This window comes from Aquarana catesbeiana, unplaced genomic scaffold (genome assembly GCF_042186555.1).
Source record: "Aquarana catesbeiana isolate 2022-GZ unplaced genomic scaffold, ASM4218655v1 unanchor232, whole genome shotgun sequence".
In the NCBI taxonomy this organism is placed as follows: Eukaryota; Metazoa; Chordata; class Amphibia; order Anura; family Ranidae; genus Aquarana; species Aquarana catesbeiana.
In genome coordinates, this window is record NW_027362660.1 from 851,073 (window position 1) to 878,374 (window position 27,302).

At 47.4% G+C, this 27,302-nt stretch overlaps 1 protein-coding gene across 1 annotated transcript in view; it reads right to left on the reverse strand.

Annotated features, from left to right (window-relative positions):
- LOC141121791 (uncharacterized) overlaps positions 1-27,302 on the reverse strand; it is a 428,955-nt gene that overhangs the window by 93,765 nt on the left and 307,888 nt on the right. The window contains exons 19-26 of the mRNA XM_073611510.1: positions 18,383-18,792; positions 12,965-12,998; positions 11,854-11,981; positions 11,644-11,767; positions 11,430-11,527; positions 11,131-11,349; positions 10,844-11,050; positions 10,578-10,719 (exon numbers count right to left, since the gene is read on the reverse strand). Coding sequence (XP_073467611.1) covers positions 10,578-10,719; positions 10,844-11,050; positions 11,131-11,349; positions 11,430-11,527; positions 11,644-11,767; positions 11,854-11,981; positions 12,965-12,998; positions 18,383-18,792 — 1,362 coding nt within the window. The remainder of the gene's footprint in view (positions 1-10,577; positions 10,720-10,843; positions 11,051-11,130; positions 11,350-11,429; positions 11,528-11,643; positions 11,768-11,853; positions 11,982-12,964; positions 12,999-18,382; positions 18,793-27,302) is intronic.

A 27,302-nucleotide genomic window follows, 5' to 3' on the forward strand; every position in this document is an offset into this window, starting at 1 on the left:
CTGAAAGTTGGGCAGGGCTAGTCCTCCCAGATTGGCCGGCAACCACAATGTGGAGCGGGCCAACCTAGGGACCGCCCCATTCCAAATAAAGGAGCCTACATTTACCAATCTCTCTAAAAATGGCAGCAGGAACCCACATCGGACAGTTCCGAAATAGGTAGTTAAATTTGGGCAGCATAATCATTTTCAGTAAGTTAATACAACCCAGGAGGTTAAAAGGTAGATTGGCCCATGCAGAGCACTTTGTGCGCAGTACTGACAGGGCAGGCAATAGATTTTTCCCTATGTAATCTGAAGGACGCTTAGTCACCAGGACCCCCAGGTATATAAACTCCTCCACCCAACGCAGGGGGGAGGAGGCCGCTCCGCGAACTGCCCCCCCATCATCTAAGGGAAACAGGACTAATTTGGTCCAGTTAATCCTGATGCCCGATTACCCCCCAGAGTTATCAAAAATTTGTAGTGCGGCAAGAAGCGAGGTCCCTGCATCATTGAGGTATAATAATGCATTGTCCGTGTATAGGGATAGTCGCTCTTCCAGCTTACCCAGCCGCAAGCCCAGTACATCCGGGGCACGCCTGATCAAAATTGCCAGGGGCTCCAAGGCCAGGGCGAACAGACTGGGAGAGAGCAGGCATCCCTGCCGCGTACCCTGAAAAAGGTCAAATGTCTCAGAGAGCCAATTGTTTGTCTGGACTCCTGCTCTGGGTGCATGGTATAGGAGCCGGATGCCGTGGATAAACTTAGGGCCGAACCCGAAACAGTGCAATACTTTCCAATAATAGGTTCATTTGACAGAGTCGAATACCTGAATGAGGCGCAGGAACTCCAGCGCAAAATATAGTAAAGGGGGCAAGAGGTTGACCTTCCCACCACAGCCGGACTCCCCTCAGACGCCCACCTGTCCCCCTCTGGAGGCCCTTAATACACGCAGTGCACACAGACCCCTGCAGACGCACAATATGGAGTCGGATGACTCTCGGCCCCCCTGGCTGGCGAACGTCATGGCGGCCATTGCTACATGCCAATCCACGTTAACAACAAAGATTGAAGCTGTTCAACTGGATATGGGTCTAATTCGCCAAGATATAGATAAAATCAGATCGCGATTCACTGAAACGGAGCAAAGTATCACCGAAGACACCATTGCGGAACATGGAGCATCACTCCGTACACTTCAAACCAAAGTAAAGGCCCTCGAATACAGAGCCGAAGACGCGGAGAACAGGAACCGGCGTAATAATCTTCGCATTGGTTAACCCGAGGGGGCGGAGGGGAACAACCCTACCTCTTTCATAGAGGGTCGGCTGCGCGACCTTTTACCCGAGGCCCGTTGGTCACCTTATTATACGGTGGAGAGGGCGCACCGCATCCCACCTAAGCTGGGGCCTCCTGGATCCCCCCCGCACCTTCATTCTCTGTCTCCTCAACTTCAGAGACAGAGACGAAGTTCTCCGCGCCTCTAGAAACGTTGGGGACCTCAGATTCCAGAACACGAAGTTGATGATCTTCCCCGACTATTCGGTGGAGACCCAGAAACTCAGGAAATCTTTTGACCAAGTTAAAGCAGCTCTCCGATCAGGCAACATTCGCTACAGTGTACTCTTCCCTGCTCGCCTGAGTCCAGGATGGTGAGACAACTTGTTTCTTCACCACTCCGAGAGAGGCTTCCGCCTGGATGGACTCGCTACCACAGATTCGCTGATGGTATACCTGGTATGTGCTGTATGACCCTTTTCATTGTTTACTCACCGTAGCCTTGGCCCGGGTCTGGGCTTTCACACGAACTACCACATGGATGACTTACTTTGTTGCAAAGGTTATGCTCGGTTCAATCCATGCTGTGTCCGGACTTGTGGGGGGATGCTTACTATCCCCACCAGGAAAATTCTAAGCTAATGCCCCTGCCAAAGAATTTGGTCAGGAGACCGTTTAAATATGAAGTTCCTTTACACTTGGTTGTTTCCTCGAGGAGTGATGGAGCTCTTGTTCTGTAACGTCATCCAAAGATGGATCGACTTCACTGTGAGGCCGCATTATGGGTTACTTCCCTTCGCCTGACTTTCTAAGTCCTCACAGCCTATTGAATCACCAGCGGAGACCTCACGGGTGTAAACCGCTCGAACTGCTGTTTCCTCCCCCCGTGTGAAGTTTCGGGGGGGTGGGCTCGCCTCTTCCACGGACCCCCTGTTCCAGACGGCGAGCTGAATATGTTTGGGATTAAAACCCGCCTCAGTTTTGGGGGGTCGGGTGGGGTGGGGGGTGGCGTAAGTTCCCCTAATGGGGCATGTTTCATCTACTCTAAATATTGGTATCCTCTATTTGTTTTTAGTTTGGTTTTGTTTTTGTTTGATATTTGTACTAAAATAATTGACTCATCAGCATTGCACTGTCTACAGATATGGCTATTTCGGGTTCAGGGGTCCAGTCCAGGAGCCGTTAACTGCGTAGATCCTAACATTCCCATTATTCCTGGTAGCCCTGTCCTCCCTTAACATCATCTCATGGAACACCAGGGGACTGAACTCCCCGGTCAAGTGTTCCCTGGTGTTCCAATTCATTAAAACTTATAACCCACATATATGTGTGCTCCAAGAGACACACCTGACAGGACGTAGGGTTCTGGCCCTTAAAAAACCATGGGTAGGCCACCACTATCACTCCACGCACTCCACATTCTCTAGGGGTGCCACTATACTCGTATTGAAGTCACTTCCTTTTCGGCTCTTGGACTTGGCCCTGGACGCTGATGGTTGGTATGTTATTATTCACGCTAAAATATACTCTCTAACGTGGACCATTGTGGGCTTATATTTGCCTCCTCCGGCTTCCTTGCTGGTGCTCAACCAGATCACCGGCAAGATGGCCGACTTTGCATCTGACAATAATGTTATCTTGGGTGACTTTAATCTGGTCCCTGACCCGGATTTGGATAGGCTGACTCCTGCGGGACATCATTGCCCTGGGCTGGATGAGTGGGCGGATACCTACGGCCTGACTGATGTCTGGAGGTGGCGTCACTCCCAGACCAGGGCTTACACGTGCCACTCGGCCTCTCACAGGACGTTTTCCCGCATAGACTTGGTCTTCGCGGGGAGTCGGGTCCTCCCATAGGTCACAGACATACAAATACTGCTAAGGGGATTTTCTGACCACGCACCCCTGTTGTTGTCATTGGGCCTTTCCCTTGGATCAGTAGAAAGGATATGGAGGCTCTCCAGATTTTGGATTATAGACACTGCAGTAGACTCCCAATTTAGAACAGAATTGCTTGATTTTTGGGCTGTAAATGTGGGCTCGGCTGACCCCGTAGTTGTGTGGGATGCCTTCAAGGCCACGACGAGGGGACATTACCAGACCATCATTGCCAGAGTTCAACGAGAGCGTAGGGCAAACTTGATTAAGGCTGAGAGGGAGGCGAGTAGTGCGGAGGCTCTTTTTGTTCGCACCCGAGACCCTGTGCACTATTCGCATCTACAACTAATGACGAAGGAGGTGGTCCGTCTCCGTACCTCTCTTACCCAGAAGAAAATGTTGGCTCAATCCCAACGGATTTTTGAGCAGGGACAGAGGTCAGGCCGTCTGTTGGCCTGGCTCTCCAGGGAACAGGCGGGAGGGATGAATATCTCACATATTAGGGACTCCTCAAGACAGCTGATCCATACACCGGAAGGGATCAATTGCTGTTTTGCAGAGTTCTACGAATCCCTCTATAGGTCCAGGGTAGACTATAGGGGGGAGGATCTGGTTGCATACCTGGCTGACATTGATATCCCAACCCTTACAGTAACGTATCGTGACAAGCTTGACGCTCCAATTACGGCCCTGGAGATATTACAGGAGATATTACAGGCAATTACGGCCCTGGAGATATTAAATCAATGCAGACAGGGAAAACACCGGGACCCGATGGCATCCCTGTGGAGTTTTATAAACAATATGCTACAGAACTAGTTGATAAACTTCAGAGCCTCTTCTCTGCATCGACGCGCCTTGAGAAACTCCCGGATACAATGAGCGAAGCAATCATAGTGGTGATCCCCAAGCCAGGGAAAGACCCCACGTTATGCTCCTCGTATCGCCCTATATCCCTTCGGAACGTGGATGCAAAAGTACTGGCAAAAGTATTGGCCAATAGGCTTAACTTTGTCATTACTGCCCTCATCCACAGGGATCAAACCGGCTTTATGCCCGGGAGAGGAACTGACATTAACATCAGATGTCTACATACTCACATAGACAGGGCAGATGAGGCGACTAAAGGAGTGGTGGCCTCACTCGACGCAGAGAAGGCTTTTGACTCCGTCGAGTGGGGCTACTTATGGGAAGTGCTCTCGCGATTTGGGTTTGGCCCGGGTTCCACGAAATGGCTCCGCACGCTATAATATGGCCCCTCAGCTAGAATACGTACCAACGGATGCCTTTCGGGGAAGTTCCAATTGTTTCGTGGCACGCGACAGGGGTGTCCCCTCTCCCCGGGTCTATTTGCTCTGGCGATGGAGCCCCTGGCTATATTGTTGAGGGCTGACCCTGGGGTAAGGGGACTCCAGGTGGGTCCCATTGAAGAGAAGTTATCGCTGTACGCGGACGACGCTCTGCTTTATCTAGCGGATGCGCCGTCCTCTTTGCAGATTGCACTCGATCTCATTAACAGATTTGGTGGGTACTCGGGGATTCGCGTTAATTGGGACAAGTCGGTTCTTTTCCCGCTCCATCCCTCGTCCCCTAGGACACCACACCCTCAGGTTAAGTGGGTAGATGACTTCAAGTACCTGGGAATAAAAATTAGCGGTAAAGTCCAAGACTATATGGACAACAATTTGCGTCCACTCATGACACAGCTTACGGATAGGTGTGCTGCCTGGCGTTCCCTTCCATTGACCCCTGTAGGCAGAGTCAATTTGCTAAAAATGATTTACCTCCCCAAATATCTCTACTTTTTCCGTAACACACCCATACACATCCCTAGGACCTTTTTCCGAAGACTGGAGAGTCTGCTGATACACTTTGTCTGGGCTGGGAGGCCACCCAGAGTGGCCAAGCATATCTTATATCTCCCACTTTTGGGGGGGGGAGATTGGCGTTACCGAATTTTCAAATCTACTACTGGGCAGCTGCCCTGTCACGATTCGGTGGTGGTTCTCCCAGCCCACGAAGAATCCGGCGGTCACTCTGGAGGCAGCCATTCTGGGTTCCTTTGCTGCCCTGAGCAATCTCCCATTTCGTGGTCTCAGGGCCAGTTTGTCCATGACAACTCCGATGCGAACTACTGTGAGGGTCTGGCAGGAGGCTAGGAAAATATATGGGAAGCCCAATTACATCTCGCCTCACATGCCCCTATGGGGTAACCCTATGCTCCCCCACTTTTACACTATTCCAGACCCCTCTCTCTGGGCAAAAAAGGGAATCCTTACATTAAAACATATAGTTAAAGATGGCAGGCTTATGACTTTCCAAGCCCTGAGGCAATCCTTTGCTATCCCGTCCTCCTTCCAATTCAGATACTGGCAGCTGAAGCATGCCTTTGAGGCTCAGTTCCCTGCCCCCCTCATTCTGGAACCAGACTCTATTGAACGGCTCTTGACTTCCAGTGTGATGGGCAAGCCTCTCTCAACACTATACCTATACCTTACAGTGGAGTATGATGCCAAACTAACTAAAACCTGGGAGAAGTGGAGGGTTGACATTCCCTCTTTGGATGAGGAGGAATGGAAGGAGTGTTTAATCTCCTACATTCCCTCCATGATCGCTGCAAAAGATAAGTTCATACAATTTAAGTTCCTACACAGAGCGTATTTCACCCCACAGAGATTGGCGCGCATTTACCATCAAAGAGATCCCAACTGTCAGAGATGCAGGCAGGAGGTGGGCACCTTCTGGCACATGGTCTGGTCTTGTCCCAAACTCTGTCCCCTCTGGTCAGCAGTGGCCTCCACACTGAGTAATGTCATAGGCTCAGACTTGCCTGTAGATCCCCAAATTCTATTGCTCAGTCATCTGGAGGATGTTGAAGGAGATAGGTACAGTAAATTGTGTCTAACCTTCACATTGTACTACGCTAGGCGGGAAATTCTACTGCGATGGAAACTGGTGGAGCCTCCTACCCTAGCCTCGTGGATAAGGTCGGTGAATAAGGTACTCCCCCTGTATAGATTGACGTATGAAAGTAGGCAATGCCCGGGGAAGTTTGACAAAATCTGGTCATCCTTGGTTGACGCCTCCGGAGATCCTGAACCCCCTACCCCATAGGTAGGACGTGAAATTTAGTTGAGGACATCCTATGTCTCACGTCTATTCTTCTTATGCCCGTCTCCCTTCATCCCCTCCCCCCCTTCCACCGCTCCCCCCCCCCCCATCCCCCCCCTCACCGGCGCTATCAGGATTGATTGAATATTAGGTTATTTACCTTATATTATCTAAGAGTTTATATTGTTATGATGCCATGAGGAATATTGTTGAGTGAAATTTTTGACATTTGCACAACTGGAATATCTGATAAGTAGTGGATATCGCTTAAGGGAAAATCTTGTTATTATTCTCACTGTGATGACTGTACTAATTTCTTGTATTGTAATGCTGATTTGTTTAATAAAATTTTCTGTTAAAAAAAAAAACAAGAGATTTGGAGGTATACTCCTACCGGAGTTGCTTCGCTCAATTATGGACGCGCATGCTCACGACTCCTTACCAGGTTCAATGTATGAGGCAGTGGTGGTGGTCCTGTTGAAGCCTGGGAAGGATCCCGAAAAACCTGAGTTATACAGGTCCATATCACCTCTGAATAACGATTTAAAGTTGATTACTAAAGTCCTCGCTATGAGATTGTCCAAGGTGGTGACTAAAATAGTGCACCCAGACCAATCGGGATTCATACCCAACAGGTCCACAGCACATAATCTTTGTAGACTAGACCTAAATATGCAGATTCCAACAGATACTCAGGGTCAAAGAGCTATTCTTTCACTAGACGCCGTTAAGGCATTTGATAGTGTAGAATGGAATAACTTGTGGAGGGTGCTGGAAAAATTCAACTTGGGGGAGACCTTTATTTCCTGGATCAAACTATTATACAAGGCACCGAAAGCTTGCATTAGAATCAATAACACATTATACTCCTTTTTTTTAATCTCCACCGGGGAATGAGACAGGGCTGCCCGCTATCCCCATTGCTCTTTGCTCTGGCCATAGAGCCTCTGGCCGCTGCCATTAGGGGGAACCCGGCTATATGTGGTTTTAAACGGGAAGACGTAGAAGATAAAATAGCCCTATATGCGGATGACGCGCTCCTTTTTTTGTGTGACACATCTGCCTCTCTAACAACTCTTAGACCCCTTTCACACTGAGGCGGTTTGCAGGCGTTATCGCGCTAAAAATACCGCCTGCAAACCGACCCAAAACAGCCGCTGCTGTTTGTTCAGTGTGAAAGCCCGAGGGCTTTCACACTGAAGCGGTGCGCTGGCAGGAGAAGAAAAAATCTCCTGCAAGCCGCATCTTTGGAGCGGTGTATTCACCGCTCCTGCCCATTGAAATCAATGGGACAGCGTGGCTTTACCGCGTCAATAGCCGCGCTATACGATTGGTTTTAACCCTTTTTCGGCGAATACCACGGTAAAACAGCGCTAAAAATAGCGCTGTTTTACCGCCGACGCCCCCTACCGCCCCAGTGTGAAAGCAGCCTTATGGAATTAATCTCTAGGTTTGGAACCTTTTCGGGGTTCAAAATAAATTGGGACAAATCCACACTGCTACCCACTTGATCCTCTTCCCCCAGCAGTGGAACAGATTAGGGTGGTAGATACATTTCGGTATCTAGGCATAGTTATTCACCCCAACCTAGACCTAGTTATTCACCCCAACCTAGACCTTTATGTTAAACTTAATATAAACCCACTGATATATAAATTTCAGGAAAAAAACAGCTAGCTGGATTAAATTACCTCTCTCCGTGGTAGGTACGTGTAACTTGATAAAAATGATCTGGAGTCCACAACTCTTGTATGCGCTTCACAATGCACCAATTTGGATTCCTATTCATGTGTTAAAAAAATGTAACACCATATTCTGCTCCTTGATATAGAGGAAACAAGTGCCTCGTATCAGGCTGGAAACGTTACAGGAGGCGAAGGACTGGCAGTTCCGAACCCTTATTACTATATCATAACGGCTCAGTTGCAGCATCTAATGGTGTGGCAGCACCCCGAGTCCTCTGACCCCACAAGAAACATTGTACGCACACTACTTTCAAGTGGCGGCCTTGTGGAATGCATAGAAGCGGGAGAGTTCCGAAAAATACCTGACTATCTTATAGATAAAATATGTAAAAAGGCCAAACAACATTTCCAATATACGGGATACTGAGTGGTCAAGTATCTGGAATAATAGCAACTTTCCCGAATTATATAAACTACAGGGCTTTTCTGCCTGGTCTAGGTGTGGTGTTGTACTTGTATATGTCCCACAGATATATTATGGCGGCCGCTTATGAGATTTTTAGTCTCTGAGAGTGGAATACGGTCTACCAGACTTACCATTCTCCCAAGGCTGCTGGCCACCCTGGGAAGAATCAACTCTTTTGGGCCATTTCCCTTCAATTCTGGTGGCCTAGTCTACGTGCTGATGTAACCACCTTCGTAGCTGCCTGTTCTGTGTGTGCTCAAAGTAAGACTCCACGACACCTTCCAGTGGGCCTCCTACAACCCATACCCAATGGAGAGAGGCCCTGGACCCACCTGTCTATGAATTTCATTGTGGAGTTACCCAACTCCCAGGGCAACATAGTTATCCTTATGGTGGTTGATCGGTTCTCAAAAATGTCCCATTGTATTCCATTTAAGAAGCTGCCCACTTCTAAGGAACTGGCTTCCATTTAGCTTGGGAGATCTTTCGCTTACACCCAAGGTGATTGTCTCGGACAGGGGTAGTCAGTTTGTGTCCCGGTTCTGGCGAGCCTTTAGTGCACATTTGGAATTTCAGCTTGCTTTCTCCTCTGTGTATCACCCACAGTCTAATGGGGCCGCAGAACGAGCCAATCAGTCCTTGGAGCAATTCCTACATTGCTATATTTCTCACCATCATAACAACTGATCAGACCTATTACCGTGGGCAGAGTTTGCTCACAATAATGCCTTGAAATCTGCTTCCCGATTATCCCCGTTTATGACGAACTATGGTTTCCAACTTTCCATATTGCCTGACTTATTTGTTCCACAGAATATTTCTGCATTAGAGGAGCATCTCCGTGGTCTTCGTTCCACTTGGGCACAAGTCAAGGAGGCTTTGCACATGCTAATGATAGGTAAAGACTCCACGCTGACCACAGACGCCTGCCTGCACCTTCCTACCAGATTGAGGACAGGGTGTGACTGTCATCTCGCAACCTCCGACTTCGTGTTCCCTCTCTGAAGTTTGCACCTCGGTTTATTGGGCCTTTCCGTATTCTTCACAGGATTAACCCAGTGGCTTACGCATTAGACCTTCCTTCTAATATGCGTATTTCAAGTCTCCTTATTAAAACCTTTGGTCTGCAACCGCTTTACCACCTCGGTGCCTCGTCCTCACCCTGTACAGGTTGAGGAGTATGAGGTATAATCCATTGTTGACTCCCATAGGTTCCGTGGGCGCATACAGTACCTGGTGCATTGGAAAGGGTACGGTCCGCAGGAACGCTCTTGGGTCTCATCCGTGGGCGCATACAGTACCTGGTGCATTGGAAAGGGTACGGTCCGGAGGAACGCTCTTGGGTCTCATCCTTGGACGTACATGCCCTTGTCCTCCTCCGTGATTTCCAAAGATGTTTTCCCCTCAAACCTGGTGGTCCTCTGAGGGGGAGGGGTCATTAAGGAGGGGGTACTGTCAGGGCTGGGCTCAGACCTTCCTTCTTAAAGCTGGCCGCTCAGCTGTTGGCTAATTGCCAGGTCCTATCTCTCCACAGTGACTCACCTGTTGATATCCTGCTCATCAGTCCTGCCTACTTAAGCCATCCAGTCTAGATGATCTCTGCCTTCACCTTGGTCACATCTCTAGAGACGCTCTCCTGTGTTCCTGTTAAAGACTTGCTTGGCTGACATTCCTTCTGGCTCCAGATCCTGCTTGCTGTTCTACTACTCTCATCTCTGGCTCCCTGATGTTTTGGCTTGTCTGACTATCAGTTCCGGTTTCTGAACTCTGGCTGTTTACCTTTTTTTAATTATTATTAACACAAGTGTGATTTAACTGTACTTCTGTCTCAGTCTGATTCGTGGTTTCTGACACCCTGGTAGAATTGTTCTGTCAGAGATCTTGCCAGAAGACCCAAAACACATTCCACAGGTGTCAAGGTCTAGTAACACCTATGGTGAAAATCAACATGTTGCTGCCAGCTGAACCCCAGATGTCCATAAATCCAGTCTAGATACATAAATTGAGTCTGCAGCACAAAGAAGGAAGATTATCTGAGAAATACAGGAATACAGGACTGTGAACACAGCTTAGGAAAGTGATCAGGGGATTACAGGCTGATATCACCCAGTCCCCTCCCTACTCTGGACCAATCAGTGAGCAGTATGGGTGGAGGAATGTATTTAGTGTTAATGACCCACCTGTGCTGATCTCTGTAGGAGTGTCCTCCTCTATAAATGTCCCCGTTATTCCATCCTTCTCCATAGACTGCTGATCATCCCTCACATACCTCTCTTCTTCTTCTGCTTTAACCTCAAATTCTATATCGATTGGATCTCCACTCTAAATGAAGAAAATGAGAGAGAATATCATCTGTAAGATATAAGATTTATTATTGTGACATCCCATAAAAAAATATAAACATTGTCTCCACAAGTCCATGTTCTAGATGCTCCATTCTACCAACCTTGTAACAGTGAGGGATGATGTGATCTTCCTGTGTGGAATCCCGGGAATACAGAGGATGGGGACATCTCTCTGGTGGGTTCCTGGTATTAGGTGGCTTCATCATATCCTTATGTCCTTCTGAAAACTCCTCCATCACTCCATACTCCTCATCTTCCTCTTTATACTCTTCTTTAACATCAATATTATCATCCCTGAGGTTTCCATTCTGAAAGATGTAATAAAACATTCACTGTAACAAACATGCTGTGTATAAATCATAACTACCAATAATTGTCAATCATCTACCTGATGATGGTGAGGGATGGTGTGATCTTCCTGTGTGGAATCCCGGGAAAACAGAGGACGGGGACATCTCTCTGGTGGGTTTCTGTAGCTGGATGACTCCACCATGGTGTCCTGGGACAGATCTTTGTGTTGTTTTAGAGATTCTGACTCCTCCATCACTCCATCCTCTTCTTTTATCTCTTCTTTAACTTCAACTTTAGAATCTCTCAGGTTTCCACTCTGAATATACAATAAAAATTACATCAATGCAGATAATGTACAGATCCTAATGATACTATCAGTGATTGTTCCTCATCTACCTGATGATGGTGAGGGATGGTGTGATCTTCCTGTGTGGAATCCCGGGAATACAGAGGACGGGGACATCTCTCTGGTGGGTTCCCATTACTGGATCCATCTGTAGGAAACACACACACTGACTGAATACATTGTTTCTATGTGTTTATCAGATGATGGGGGATCTAGGTGGACCCTCCGTACTGCTCTCTCCTTTACAATAAAGTCTCCTCTTACCCGGTGATGTGAGGGGCGGCTGATTGTCCATCATGAGGTCCTTGTAGAGATCCTTGTGTCCTTCTAAATACTCCCACTCCTCCATGGAGAAATAGACAGTGACATCCTGACACCTTATAGGAACCTGACACACACAATGATACAGTCACCATCCAGACACATCCCTTGTCTGTTACTGGATAATGTCCCAGAATTCCCAGCACCGCTCACCTCTCCTCCATGATCTCTCTGGTGACTTCTAGAATCTTCTTTGTATTTCTCTATTCTATCAGGGAGGGAGGTGGAGGCAATGTGATGGTCATATGATCTCCAGACTTCACAGGAGTAAAACGCTAGATCTGAACACAAATAGTAAAATTTTAATGATATTCTCAGAATCCTCCTCACCTCACAATCAGGTTTCCATTTTATTAAAGCCCCACATCAGACTGAGGTATACCTTACCCACACAGGACCCCCACACTATGCAGGTTCAAAGCCTGTTTCAGGTATTCTGACATCATTACATACAATGCAGGACCAACAGTCCCACTTTGCTAGTGAGGATGCCAAGGGTCTGCCCATATACTGAGAGCATCAGAAACAAAAAGAGATGGATGGACATTGGGAGGAGGAGCTGTGAGGTCAGTGTGATGTCATAGGACATATAGACTCTGGATGGAGGGACATTTGGATGGGGAGATTTGAGGGGTCCTCTATATGAGGCTCCCATGCAAACCAAATCATTGTTCCTGGGTGTGTCCTACATCTCCTAAACTGAAGAGTGAACTTTGACCTTTACCATACAGAAATCTGTCAGAAATCTGTGAAAGTAAGCTCTCATGTGATCAGGTGACATGCGGAGGAATGGAGTGTAAATACCAGACAATTTTCTCCAGAGCTCCTAATGGTGGGGATGGATTTTGCTGAGTGCTGGTGCCAAGTGCTGCTCTTGACTGGATAGATTAATAGCAGCGCAGCCATTGGCTTAAAAAAAAAAAACCCTTACAATCACTTAAGGTGACCATAGAGACATGGAAATTCAGCTGGTTCAGCAGGGATCGGTCACATTTCCATACATGTGTGGTCACTGCCGGATAAAAGTCACTCCATCAGCGGCTGCAGCCAATAGCTTCATCACTGATCTGTGTATTCTGAGAGCGGAGGAGCGCCCCCCATTGTCAGAACACAATAGTGCAATGTGTGGATGGGGGAATCACTTTAGTTTTTTTCACTCAACCTGCTGGTTGAATAATAAAACTGAACCATGTATGGCCAGCTTTGGAAGCAAAATATATTAATCATCAACTGATCCCCCTGAAGGGGTTAATATACATATTACCTCCTCTGCCGCCAGATCCTGCAGCGTCTTCTCTCTACGTCTTATCAAATGGAACGCCCTGTCTTTAGCTGACATCACTTCCTGTCTATATCTGACATCACTTCCTGTCTGTATTCCATAGAGACTTTTTTACTGGGTAGAGGTGAGATCACCACCTTGTGGAGCTCAGAGGAACTGCAGCTCAAGAAACGTCTCGAAGTGTGAACACGGCTGTTTCAAGTATAGAAATGAAGACGCTGCAAGCTGTTTGAGGAGTCGTGTTAAATTGTATAACAGGAACAGCAAACACAGAACAGGAAACATGAAGTACAAGCAATGCAATATTACCATAGAATGTATTAAAATAGAGTCACTGTATTTATATAAGAAGTCCATAACATTTTCTTTTTTTACATTCAATCTAAAAATGTGTAAACAACCTAAAAACAGATTGTGAACAGTCTTAAACATAACACGCTGTGTTACTGGTAGATACACTACAGATTCTGAGTCTATTTGGTGGTCTTGAAACTCGAACGCTTCACAAGACCACAGTGATTTTGCCCGGGGAATCCTGTTCAGCTCCAGAAGGTGTTGAAGAGCTGCTCTCTTTCCCGGCTGGTGTGTTTGGTACAGAAGAACTTACTGGATATATGTGGCTTCATTATCTCATCCTCATGGTATCCTTCAGATATGTATAGGTGAAGTACTAATGCGCTACTAGAAGTGTAAACAATGCGAGTAATAAAGTGCTTAATGCAAGAGGTAAATATAAAGCTGCTGAACTTCTATAGTGTTGCCAGCACCAATGAGTAAATATAAAATATAGTGAAGCAGTGAAACAATCCTTAAATATAAAGTGCTAATAATAAAGTGCTAATAATATGCAAATATCTCACTTCCCAATGTGCAAACCGTGCAATACAATGACATCAAAGAAATTGGGCAAACAGATCAATATAAGGATAAGTGATCCAATAATAAAGTGTATCCAAAGTATCTAAAAGTAATATGCAATAGTCTCTTTTGGAAATAAAAATATGTACAAAAAAATGAAACAAAATCGAGAGGGAAAGGAAACAGAGTCCAATTGTAAATGTAGCACCCTCTACGTAAAGGTAGGTGCTAGAGTAGGATTTTTCTAACTCAGGGCCCAGTTGCAGGTAAATTTAGCCAGGCCTGTGCTGTAGGCTAGGCCTGGTTGTTTGATTCTGGGATTGGGAGTGTCTGGTGTAGTGAAGGGTGTGGCCACCTGTGCTCTGACTCAGAGATGCCTCCCCTGCTTTCAGAAGGATTGTTCTGGAAGAGAGGTTGGACTTGAGATCTGAGTGGCAGGCAGGACGTGTGAGGAGCCCTGACCAATTATCTTTCGGTATTGGCAGAGGGCAGGCCTCCCATATAAGCTGGGGTCACATGCTTCCAGGGAGGAGTTCTGCAGAGCAGGAAAGACAGAATGGAATATTGAGTTGCTACTCCAGGCTTCCCCATATGTGGGGATGCGCCGAGCGAGAAGGAGGAATGGAGGAAAGGAGGGAGCTCTAGATAAAGATCTTCATCTCTAAAGAAGGTATCAAGCTGCTGTGACCGGGGAACACGGGACTTGTATGCTGGAGAAGATCAAGCGGAGGAAGTGGCAGTAAAGCGGAGGAGAATAGATCAGCATTCTGTGACCAGGGACACAGAACTGTTCTTTTGGAGAAAGGTCAGTGTGAAGGAAACAGAAAAGAGGAACTTATCAAGAGTAGTGCAGAATGCTGTGGCCGGGGAACACAGCATTGACAGTAATGGCCTGGCTGGGAACAGTAGTCTGCCTATTGCCATGTGTCAGGTCATCGGGGAGATACCGTGTTATCTCTGGCCTAGTTAGCACATTGGTAATACCTTCCAAAGACTGTGTGGTTGTCTGATCCATTGAACCATCGGGGAGAGGCGGTGTATGCCTCTGGTTCTTTGACTCGCTAAGACAATCCCATTCTGGTCTGCAAGGTGGAATTATTCAGATTGATTCTGTCTTGTCCCAATGGAGGTAAAGAAGTAGTTCAGTAGCTTTGCAGTACAGGACTTGCATCAGACGAAGCGGAGTAACGGTCTGCAGGGAAGTTATGCAGAGGAAGGAAGCTGAGGATGCAAGGTGTACATCGGTTTGCAGGGCCAAGGTCTTTGAACTATGTTCTACAATGTGCTAAATACTATAAGTAAATCTGATTATCAAGCCAAGGCTGTTCAGTATTGTGATCAATACATCAAATTCTATGGGCATCTCATATCTTCCTTTATCCCACCCAAGTTGTACCCTGCAATAAACATAACAAAACTGTGCAAATGACTGTTCGTTGTCTTCACTGATGGATGGGGGTCTGGCAGCAGGGTGATTGGCGGATTGCTAAGTAACCAAATCAGCAGCCCTTACAGGGGTACCGCTACATAGATAAAATATGATAGCTTGTAAATATCCCTCTGCAATCCACACCCTGTGTGTGCTAGCCTCTCACCTTAAAGATAGACCCCAAATGGGTCTAGTCGTGCAACAACAGACGTATAACACTGATATGTTCTTTTCCTCCTCCGTGGGTATATCCTGGACAAATGATCACTGCAATATCAAGGCTGTTTCTCCATAGAATCCAAGTTCCACAACCAGCCAGCTCCTTTAAAACATTGTCTCCAAGACCATAGGGTAGAAGAGAAGAGCCTCCATAGTGTAGTAGTTAAAAATAGTTAATTTTATTTAAAAATATAAAGTAACATAACAGTTTAAAATGGCAAAAACGCCATCAGCAGAAAAATGTGCCAAACACAGGAACTTCTGGTCACGGCCGTAACCAGAAGTGACGTCACCCAGCTGCTCCCTACGCATTACGTCACACCACACATGACTTATTGAAGGGTCAAATCTAATAAATTGATCTGTGACAGGACATCCAGGTCCCGTTGAACATTGTAGACTGTGTGTTGTGCAGGTGTGCACCTGCTGCTGTAGCTCTGCATCACTAATGTACATTTCAAGTCCAGGTTTATAGACATTTGGACAATAGTTTTGTAACATTACCAACATACTCTGTAGGTGTTTGGGTGCACACAAAAGTGGTTTCTTGAAAATAGATATCAGAGGCTAATGGTCAGTTTCTGCCGAGATCTTGTCACGACTAGGGATGAGCTCGATGTTCGAATCGAACATAAGTTTGACTCGAAGATCGGGTGTTCGCCCGTTCACAGAACAGCGAATATTATGGGGCGTTTGCGGGAAATTAGAGTGGCGTGGAAAGCCTCATAATGCACTGCGGGATCACAGTGCATTGCTGTAGGATGATTGGCCAAAGCATGCACCTGACCTGCATCCTTTGGCCAATCACAGCGTGCTCTGCTGAGAGAGCCCAATCATGGCTCAGGGGGACTAAGTCCACGCGCCACACTATATAAGGCTGCTTACATAGCGGCCGTGTATAGTGTGTGGACGGAGATAGATTATGCTACATTAGGCAGGCAGGTTCATTTTTTTTTTGTTTTTTGTTTTTTTTTATCAAAAAAGTTTTTATTAAACATATGTAAACAACTTCCCATGTACATACATTGCGCCTGCAAAAATCTACATTTACATATCAGGTTTATCGTAGTGCCATCAAAAATATTATACATACTATCCAAGGTCATATAACGTCAAAAACTTGTTCATAAAATTAGTATAACCATTACATTGTGTCTCAGGCAAGGCATAATTATCCTGTAGGGCATTGTAGAAGCCTGGACATCACGAATTCCCTGAGACTCAGTCCTGGTGTATCCAACCATGGTGACCAAATACATTCACATCTACCCGGGCTCCCCCTGTGTTGATAGATATATCTTTCGATAATAAGGGTGTTCCTCATGTGTGTTATCCACGAGGCAACAGTAGGTGGTGAGATTGATTTCCAACCCATCAGAATAGGTTTTTGGGCCTGAAACAGCACCCTGGAGAAAGCGGTCCTCACCATCTCCTCCGGGACCACCTCTTCCAGAACTCCCAGTATACAGTGAGTTAGGCTTAGAGGTACAGCAGTTTGGAACACCTGGTTGAGTGTTCCAAGTACCTGGCTCCAGTAACGGTAAAGATTTGGGCATCGCCAGAGGAGATGGATAAGATCCCCATTGTGCTGCCTACACCTCCCACACAAGGGGTCCGCCAACCTGCCCATCTTGTGGAGCTTTTGCAGGGTGTAATGCACCCTGAGTACAATGTATAATTGTGATACTTTTTGTGCAACATTTAAAGAGCAGATAGTTATTGCTTGCAATGCTTCATCCCACTGGCCTCCCGTGAGCGGTCCCAGGTCCCTTTCCCACATGTATACTGCCTTAATGGGGTGCACCCTCAGATAGTGTGTCAGCAACATTTGGTAACAATGTGAGATAATGCCCTTAGTTTCAGTGCTAAACTGCAATAGGTGGAATATAGGGGTAGACGACATAACCCAGCCACCTGCATCTTCCTGTGCGCCCACTGCATGCCTGAGCTGGAGGTAGGAATAAAACATGGAGGGAGGTAGATTAAACTGACTTTGTAGTTCAGGGAAGGACTTCAGCTTACCATTACGGAATATGTGGGACAAAAGAGACACCCCAAAGGCTCTCCACCTAGGCCCCTGACGCAACTTAGTCAATTCAACATAGGATAGGTTATTCCAGATCGGGCTGTATTCTGTGAACCCCTGCACCCCCTGCATCTGTTTGCCCTTGTTCCATATATTTTGGATTAGTGAAAGGGTAGGCACCTGTCTATTGGATTTGTGAAATACCTGTGCCTCCAGGCCCATCGGAACAGTTTCTGCCCCAGTGCCCATCAGATTTAACTGTCCTGATGAACCCACTGGATCATGGACCATGGAGCCAGTCAGATTCTGCAGCTGGGCCACCAGATAGTACAGCCAGGGGTTTGGTAGTGCCAACCCTCCGCTGTTCTTTGGGTACTGTAGCTGCTCCATCTTAATCCTGGGGTACCCGTATTTCACAGTAGTATCTAAAAAGGGTATTAACCACTCTGAATATTATGAGTAATCACTATAGGGGAGTTGTACAAAAAGTAGAGCATCTGTGGTATTAATATGCCTTGTTGGCATCAAGGGATAATAGAGCTCTAATACCCTGGTTATCAGCCTACAGCTGCATATTAAGAAAAAGTCGTCTAAGGATGGTGGCTATGGATTTCTGAGGCATAAATCCTGCCTCATCAGGGTGGATAATGGAGGATATAATCCCGTTGACCTGAAGCGCCAAGACCTTAGCCAGGATCTTAACATCGCTTTGGAGGAGAGAGATGGGTTTGTAGGAGCCGGGGGTCAACCGGGTCCTTCCCTGGTTTGAGTAGCAATATGACATTTGCCCTGGTCATTGAAGATTGAAGGGGACCCTCCTCCAGTGAGGCGTTACGCACCTCCAATAGCCTCAGAAGTAACTGCTCACCGTATTGATTATAGACCTCCATTGGGAGGCCATCCTCCCTGGGTCCTTGCATGTGGTAAAGGAACAGGCATCCGCCTGGAGTTCCTCCAGAGTTAGGGGCGCATCTAGTTGTTGCATAGCCGTATTAGAAAAGGAGGACAAGTCTATGTTGGAGAGGTAGGTGTCAAGATCTGCATCTGAGTAAGCGTCCCTCGACTCATAAAGGTCAGCATAGAAGGAGGCCAGCTCAGAGATTATCTGTTCTGGGTTGTTGACCACCTGACCACTAGATGAGTGACTAGCCCCAATAGCCAGGGATTGCTGCTGGGATCTAGCAATCTTGGCCAGTAGGCGTCCAGTCTTTTCCCCCTCCTCATAGAAAGCAAGTTTTGTAAAAAAAACTCTTATGTTCTGCAGTAAGGAAACAGCGTCTAAGTCAAACAAATACAATACCCAATAAAAGTACCATCATCCCAAGTGTCTAATGCAAAAGCACAAAGCAGGAGGCAGAGAGTGGCCGCAGTTAGCTGCATCTGTCGGTCATTGTCTCAATACCCCATGTAAGGGAAAATACGCCCTGTTAAGGGCGGGGGGGGGACTATTGCGGTACTAGATAAGGTGAAATATTCAGTACAAAAAAATAAAGAAAAAAATATAAAAGAATTTCATTTTAATAGAGAACATGATTAAAAAATGACAATGTCACATACAGTTGTAATTAAAAACGGAAGCAGTAAATACAACCAATTGGATTACAACCCATAGTAATGGTGGGCACAGATAGAGCTTGGATTCTCATTTTTAAAAGAATTTCATTTTAATAGAGAACATGATTAAAAAATGACAATGTCACATACAGTTGTAATTAAAAACGGAAGCAGTAAATACAACCAATTGGATTACAACCCATAGTAATGGTGGGCACAGATAGAGCTTGGATTCTCGACCGGTTTCGCGGTTTTAACCGCTTCCTCAGGAGAGCAGAATCTGTGATACAACATACAATAATTATAACCAATACAAAACAAAGAAATATATATTCTCAATGCAGCAAAAAGTATTAAACACTACTTTAAACATTTACATACAGTCTAGGTAGAAAAAGGATGAGCTCACCCGTTCAGCAATTCCCTGTGGGTGTACAAGGCCCCAAGTGGTTCCCCCTGTGGCGGACACAGGGGATAACAGACAGCCTCTGAATAAGTAAATTTTATAAAAATTATATACTGAATATCAACTAGGGAGTATATAAAAGAGAAGTAGGGGGGGTGTGCCGGAGATGTGTCTCTACAGTAAAAGCCAGTGTGCAAATAAAGAACCGAAAAACCAGTGAAGGTGAGTGACAGTGGGGAGAGGGGAGGGGGAGGGGGGGGGGGGAGGAAGAGGGGAGCGGAAAGAAGAGAGGAAGGAAGAGGGGGGGGGGGGGAAACGGGAAAAGGGAAGGGAGGAAGGGAAGGGGGGGGGAAGAGGGGGGGGGGGAAAGGAGGGGAAAGAGAAGGAGCAGGGAGGGGAGAGGCCCCTGGTATAGAGTGTAACGAGAAAGGCTATATTAAAAGGAGTTGCACACAAGAATAAAGAACTAGCACTCACCCCAGGAGTACTAGTTATTGTAGACACATAGACTGGAATGATTGCGGGCCATATAGTAGAGGGTCCTATAGCGAATATATAGGGGACATCAACCGCTGTAAGGATGGCACTGCAAGCCCCTCCTCCCCTCCACACACAGGTGGGCTAGAGATGTATATCAAAGAGGGTCACAGCCGAGGCTGCAAACAAAAATAGTAATGGATTACCATAACAGCAGGGTCTTAGAAAAAAGTAGCCCAACAGTCAAGAACAGCCATCTAGAAGGGGTTAAGGTAGCCGGTTGAAAGTGGTGTAAAAACAGGAGTATCAAAAAGGTACTCCAGTAGTACAGCAGGCGATCACACAGGGAGCGCCGTATAAGTAAAACACATGAGAAAGTTCAACAGGGATACAAGTAGTGGAAAACGATATAGTTCAGAACTGGGGAGATAGGGGGAGAGAGAGAGCGGCAGCACTTACCCACAGCGGTATCCTCGATGAGTGCAGTGTCAGAAGGCTGTAAGCTCACATAGCGGCCGTCCGGCCGCTATAAGAGCACCCCAACCCGGAAGTCAGGGACGGCACGGGAGGCGGTCCCTGACGTCACCGGATCTGTTCGTCCGCACTGCGCAGGTGCAGTGTAGGGTGCTACTGCGCAAGCGCGCGCTCCTGTTAAGGGGAATCAAGTTCCCGAACACGGAGACACAAGCAGCTGTGAAGCTGCCAGGGCGAACATGTGTCCGCCACAGAGAAGAGAAACTCAAGGCGAGACAGAACCACAGGGGATTGCACTAGGGGGAGGTCATCCTTGCACAGCAAATCACGCAAAACAAATTACAATATAATAAAAGTGGGCAAAAAAAATTTTTTTTGTACATAGTATTGTATCTAAGCAACAAAAAGTCAGAACCAACGGCATAGAGGACATCCACTATGGGCAAAAAGGTTCAATGGAAAGTTTTCAACCCAATGATACGGGGTGGGAGGGGGAGGAAAAGGAAAGGGAAGGGGGAAAAAGGGAAAAGAAGAAGGGAAAAGAGGGGGGGGGGAAAGGGGGGGAGGGGGAGGGATCATTGGGAGGGGGGGGGGGAAAGGGGGGGATTAGGAGAGAGGGGGGGGGGGAAAGAGGGGAAAGAAGGGGAGGAAAAGGAAGGGGAAGGGGAGGAAAAAAGGGGGGGGGGGGGGGGGAGGGGGGGGGGGGAGAAAGGGAAAAAGGGGGGAGGGGGGGAAGGGGGGAAAGGGACCATAAGGGAACAGAAAGGGAAAGAAGGACCACACAAAGAACTTAAAGGAAAGCCCTATAGGACACGGATTCATTTAAACCAGGGGGAATGGTGGCGTTGAGTCGCTCAATCCACAGAGATTCTCTCTGGAGTATCGAGCGATCCCAATCGCCACCCCTGGGATTAGGTTTAACAACCTCCAGCACCAAAAATGAGAATCCAAGCTCTATCTGTGCCCACCATTACTATGGGTTGTAATCCAATTGGTTGTATTTACTGCTTCCGTTTTTAATTACAACTGTATGTGACATTGTCATTTTTTAATCATGTTCTCTATTAAAATGAAATTCTTTTATATTTTTTTCTTTATTTTTTTGTACTGAATATTTCACCTTATCTAGTACCGCAATAGTCCCCCCCCGCCCTTAACAGGGCGTATTTTCCCTTACATGGGGTATTGAGACAATGACCGACAGATGCAGCTAACTGCGGCCACTCTCTGCCTCCTGCTCTTATGATCTGCAGCAGAGGATCTCAGATGGTCCAGGGAGTCCTGAGCGGACATCCATGCCTCGCAGAATCCGATGGATCAGTAACATATGACAGTTCCAGCTGTTGCACCTGATCTCCTACTTGTTCAAGCAGAGCAGAGGAGTTCCACTTGACAATTTCAATTTCCATAATAAACACCCCCCTAAGGTATGCCTTAAACGTCTCCCACTTCTGTATATGATCTGTATAGTGACAATGGGACCCAGAAGAACTCATCAATTTGGGTGGCTATACATTCCTGGGAGGTGAACAGCTTAAGCCAAAAGTTATTAAGCTTCCACGGGGCCCTAGGCAGAGAGGTGGGATGCTGGGTGACCAACCACAGAGCTAAGGGGGAATGATCTGATACTCCGCTCGGAATGTATTCCACTTTTTAGGTGTAACTAATCAGGTTTGGGGTGCCCACACACATCAATGCATGACAGGGAGCCATGGGTTTTGGAAAAACATGAAAATTGTTTTATTTCTGGGTTGCCTATGAGCCATATTTCAGTCCAGACCATTTCAGCAAGCAGGCGGCTTAGAGCAATACCCCTGCCTCCTCTGGGGGGGGTGAGTTGCGTTGTCTATCTAGTCTGGGGTCTAGGTAACAATTAAAGTCCCCCATAATCAACACCGGAACATCAGGCTTATTTGCCAGGTATGACAACAGCATCTGCAGTACTTCCTGTGAGAATGGCGGTGGGATGTAAACAAAGGCTAGGAGCAGGGTTACAGTGAATAATTTACAATACAAGAATACAAATCTGCCTACAGAATTCACCAGAGAGTCCAGTTCCTGATATGCCAAAGCTTTATGTATCAATACACTCACTCCTAGGGACGAGCTTCGAATTTGAGTCGAACATGAGTTCGACTCGAACATCGGCTGTTCGATCGTTTGCCAAAGATCGAACATTATGGGGCGTTCGTGCCAAATTTGAGCGACGCGTCACGCCCCATAATGCACTGCATCATCGCAGTGCATTGCTGGATGATGATTGGCCAAGCATGCATTATGACCCGCATGCTTTGGCCAATCACAGCGCCGTCAGCAAAGGGAGCCATAATTGCCCAAAGGCAGGGTGTCTTTGGCCAATTATGGCTCAGGGGGTTAAGTCCACGCCCCACACTATATAAGGCCACCTGCATGTCGGCCTTGTGTAGTGTGTTGCTGGCGGAGAAAGAGATAAAGAGAGAGAGTATCATTTAATTTACTTTGAGCAGGCAGTTTATTCAGTTAGCTAGATCTCACAGCACACCGTTCCTGCTGTACTGTTTCTAATATACTTCAGGCAGGCAGTTGATTCAGTTAGCTGCAGTGTATTTAAAGCAGAGTTCCACACAAAAATGGAACTTCTGCTTTTCGGAACCCTCCCCCCCTCCGGTGTCACATTTGGCACCTTTCAGGGGGGAGGGGGGTGCAGATACCTGTCTAAGACAGGTATTTGCACCCACTTCCGGCATAGACTCCCATGGGAGTCTATGCCTCTTCCTGTCCCCACCGCGCTGTCTCCTGGGAAACACACAGCTCCCAGGAGATAGCGGGGACCACTTACGATGCACAGCGCGACTCGCGCATGCGCAGTAGGGAACCGGGAAGTGAAGCCGCAACGCTTCACTTCCTGATTGCCTCACCTAGGATGGCGTCGGCAGCTTCCGAGAACCGAGCGGGTTCTCGGCGTCGCCTGCCGACATCGCTGGACCCTGGGACAGGTAAGTGGCCATGTATTAAAAGTCAGCAGCTGCAGTATTTGTAGCTGCTGGCTTTTAATATTTTTTTTTTAATATTTTTTTTACAACTCTGGCTCATGAACCAGAGTTGTAAGAGAGGTCTTCTTCTACCAGTCAGGCTCTACTACCAGGTACCTAACAGTACGAAACAGCCATGACTGAGCCTGCAGGAGAAACCTCCACCATGAAGAAGATCTGCATGCATCTTGCGGCCCTCACACAAGCCGTAAAATACCTACAGGATGGCTATGTCAAGCTAGAAGGACAGGTTCAGAATCTCTCTGTTTCCGGTAACACGGCTTCTGCATCTTCCGCCTCACCTGCACAGACTGTCTCCCAACCTTCAGTTGTGATGCTCCTGCCTGAACCTAGAGTTCCCAGAGTTCTTTGGGGACAGAGCAAAGTTCTGAGCCTTCCGCAATGCTTGCCAGCTCTATTTTGCCCTCCAACCCCGGACCTTTTCTCTGGAAGCTACGAAGGTGAGGTTCGTGATCTCTCTGTTACAAGGGGAACCTCAGACCTGGGCCCACCGACTTCTTGAGGGGAACTGTGCTCAGACTCATTCTCTGCTTTCTTTCTTCGAAGCCATGGCCCAGCTTTATGAGGACCCGCAGTGGACTGCCACGGCCGAGTCTGCTTTGTTTGCGCTCCAGCAAGGTCGTAGAGCGGCCGAGGACTATGTCATGGACTTTAGACGCTGGGGCGCAGACACCAAATGGAATGACGTGGCCCTACGACACCAGTTCCGCATGGGCCTCTCTGAGGGACTGAAAGATGAGCTTGCTCGTGTTGGCATACCCGATACTCTCGAGGGCCTGATTACCTTGGCTATCCAAATAGACTGTTGACTCTGAGAACGCCGGTCTGAACGTTCTTCCCAACAAAGCCGCCCGGTTTGGATGACTGCTAAGGCTCCAGTTCCTGCTTCCCGTTACCTGACTTCACCTTGCTTGAATCTTGCCAGCTCGGCTCCTGACACTTCCGAGCCTATGCAGCTAGGACTGATGTGACCAACCTTGCCTCCGGAGGAACGAGCACGACACCATCAGTTGAACCTATGTCTTTACTGTGGTGGATCAGGTCACTACGTGAACTGCCCCGTCAAGATGCATAAGTGTTTTTCCTCTGTTCCTGCCAGTCAATCAACCTTATCTGCCAGCACAACTCATCTTGCTCTCCCCATCTCATTGCAGTTCCAGGGAAAGACAATTCCAGTCAACGCCATCATTGATTCCGGAGCATGCAGTTGCTTTATTGATGCCACCTTTGCCAGCCAACAAGCCACCCCCCTGCAAGAAAAAACACATGGACTTTCGGTTTACCTGGCCGATGGTTCTCGCATAAAATCAGGGCGAGTGACCCAGGAGACCCTTCCTCTGTCTGCCACCACTCTCTCCCAACATAAGGAACTTTTGACCCTTGATGCCATCTCCTCTCCACTGTTTCCAGTGATCCTGGGCATACCCTGGCTCCAGGCCCACAACCCCCACATCAATTGGGTCACTGGAGAGGTGAGGTTCCAGTCTCCTTACTGCCAAAAGCATTGCCTACTTAAACCCTCCGATCCGTCAACCACCTTACTATGTTTGGACATTGATCATAACCTATGCCAGTCTGTGCCTGAGCCATACCACGAATTCCTCAATGTCTTCAGTAAGCGGGGAGCAGACTCCCTTCCACCTCACCGCCCCTATGATTGTCCGATCAAACTTCTCCCGGGGGCCGAGATCCCTGGGCGTATCTTTCCTTTGTCAGAATGAGAGCAGGAGGCATTGAAGATCTACATTAATGAGTACATGGGCAAGGGGTATATCCACCATTCTACCTCCCCAGCAGGCGCTGGAATATTCTTTGTCACCAAGAAAGATCAGACTCTTCGCCCATGTGTGGACTATCGCGATCTAAATAAAATCACGGTCAAGGATCGCTATCCTTTGCCCCTGATGCCAGAACTCTTCCAGAAACTAAGATCTGCCATTATTTTTAATAAGTTGGACTTGAGGGGGGCCTACAACCTGGTCCGTATTCGGGCCGGGGATGAGTAGAAGACAGCCTTCCGGACTCGATTCGGCCACTACGAGTATCTGGTCATGCCCTTCGGCCTCTGCAACGCCCCTGCTACTTTCCAGCACCTCATCAATGACGTGTTTAGGGACTTTCTGGACATTTTTGTAATTGTCTACCTGGATGATATTTTAATTGTTTGTGGATCACTTGACCAGCACCGGGAACATGTTTGCAGGGTTTTATGCCGCCTTCATCAGCACGGAATGTATGCGAAGGCGGAAAAGTGCGAATTTGAACAGCAGGACATCCAGTTTCTGGGGCTGGTGATCTCTCCAACAGGCATCAAGATGGACCCCCAAAAAGTGTCCGCTATACTTGACTGGCCTGTACCCTTGGATAAGGGGGTACAATGTTTTGTAGGCTTTGCAAACTTTTACAGAAAATTTATTAAAGGATTTTCCGCCATAATCACTCCCATCACACAATTGGCCAAACAAAACTCACACTTTTACTGGGATTCGGAGGCTCAAAACGCCTTCGAGAGACTCAAGGAACTCTTTACCTCAGCCCCAATCCTCAGCCACCCTGATCCATCGCTACCCTACATCCTGGAGGTTGATACCTCTGAAATAGCTGTAGAAGCAGTCGTTTCACAACGGCAAGGCAGTAAGGATTTGATGCACCCTGTGGGGTTCTTCTCTCGGAAACTCTCTCCTGCGGAGAAAAACTATGATGTTGGTGATCGGGAGTTACTTGCCATTAAAACTGCATTGGAAGAGTGGAGATACCTGCTAGAGGGCGCGGCTCATCCAGTATTGATATACACCGACCACAAAAACAATATCTAAGACCTGCCAAGCGGCTGAAACCTTTTCTCACGTTTTTGTTTCCATATCACCTATCGGCCAGGATCAAAAAATGTGAAACCAGACGCGCTTTCACGCATGTATGACAATCCCAAGGATCTATCCGTTCCAGACACTATTCTACTCGCAGGCAACTTTATGCTTTTACAGACAGATCTTCTCTCCCAGATCAAGGAAGCATCCATGAACTCTTCAAAACCCGCCGGAATCACATTAACATCCAGAGATGGTCTTTTTTGGAGGGGGAGTCAAATCTTGGTTCCAGAGGTCATTGAGTCAAAGTACTAACACTTCCCCATGATCACCCACTGGCAGGACACTTTGGGGTCCGCAAGACCCTGGAACTTGTGCAACGCACGTTTTGGTGTCCTGGTCTAGGAGAATTCTGCAAGAAATATGTCAGTTCATGTCCCGTCTGCATCCAGAACTAGACTACAAGAAACCGGGCTTGGGGGCTACTAAAACCCCTACCTGCACCTGATAGACCTTGGAAGATGATCACCATGGACTTTATAGTCGAGCTTCCATGTTCTGAAGGATGTACAGCTATTTTTGTGGTCGTAGACCGACTATCTAAGATGGCCTATTTCCTTCCCCTAAAGGGGACCCCATCCGCTATGGAGACTGCCCGTGTATTTATCAAAGAAATTGTTAGACTGCATGGAGTTCCTGCAAACATAGTGTCAGACAGGGGGGTGCGTTTCACTTCACGTTTCTGGAGGGCCCTGTGTGAAATTCTGAAGATTGAACTAGCCCTGTCATCAGCTTATCACCCCCAAACCAATGGGCAAACGGAGAGGACTAACCAGACTCTAGAACTGTACATTAGATGTCATAGTTGCCAACATTGTAAAAAAAAAATGTGGGACACTTTTGTGGCTGTAGGCGGAGCTGTCCAATAATTAGGGGGCGGGGCATTCATCAGCAGGCGTGGCCTGTCAAAAACAGACAAGTGCGGCGCGCGAAGCGCGCTGCGCCGAAAAATGGGCGTGGTTTACGCGAAATTGTGGG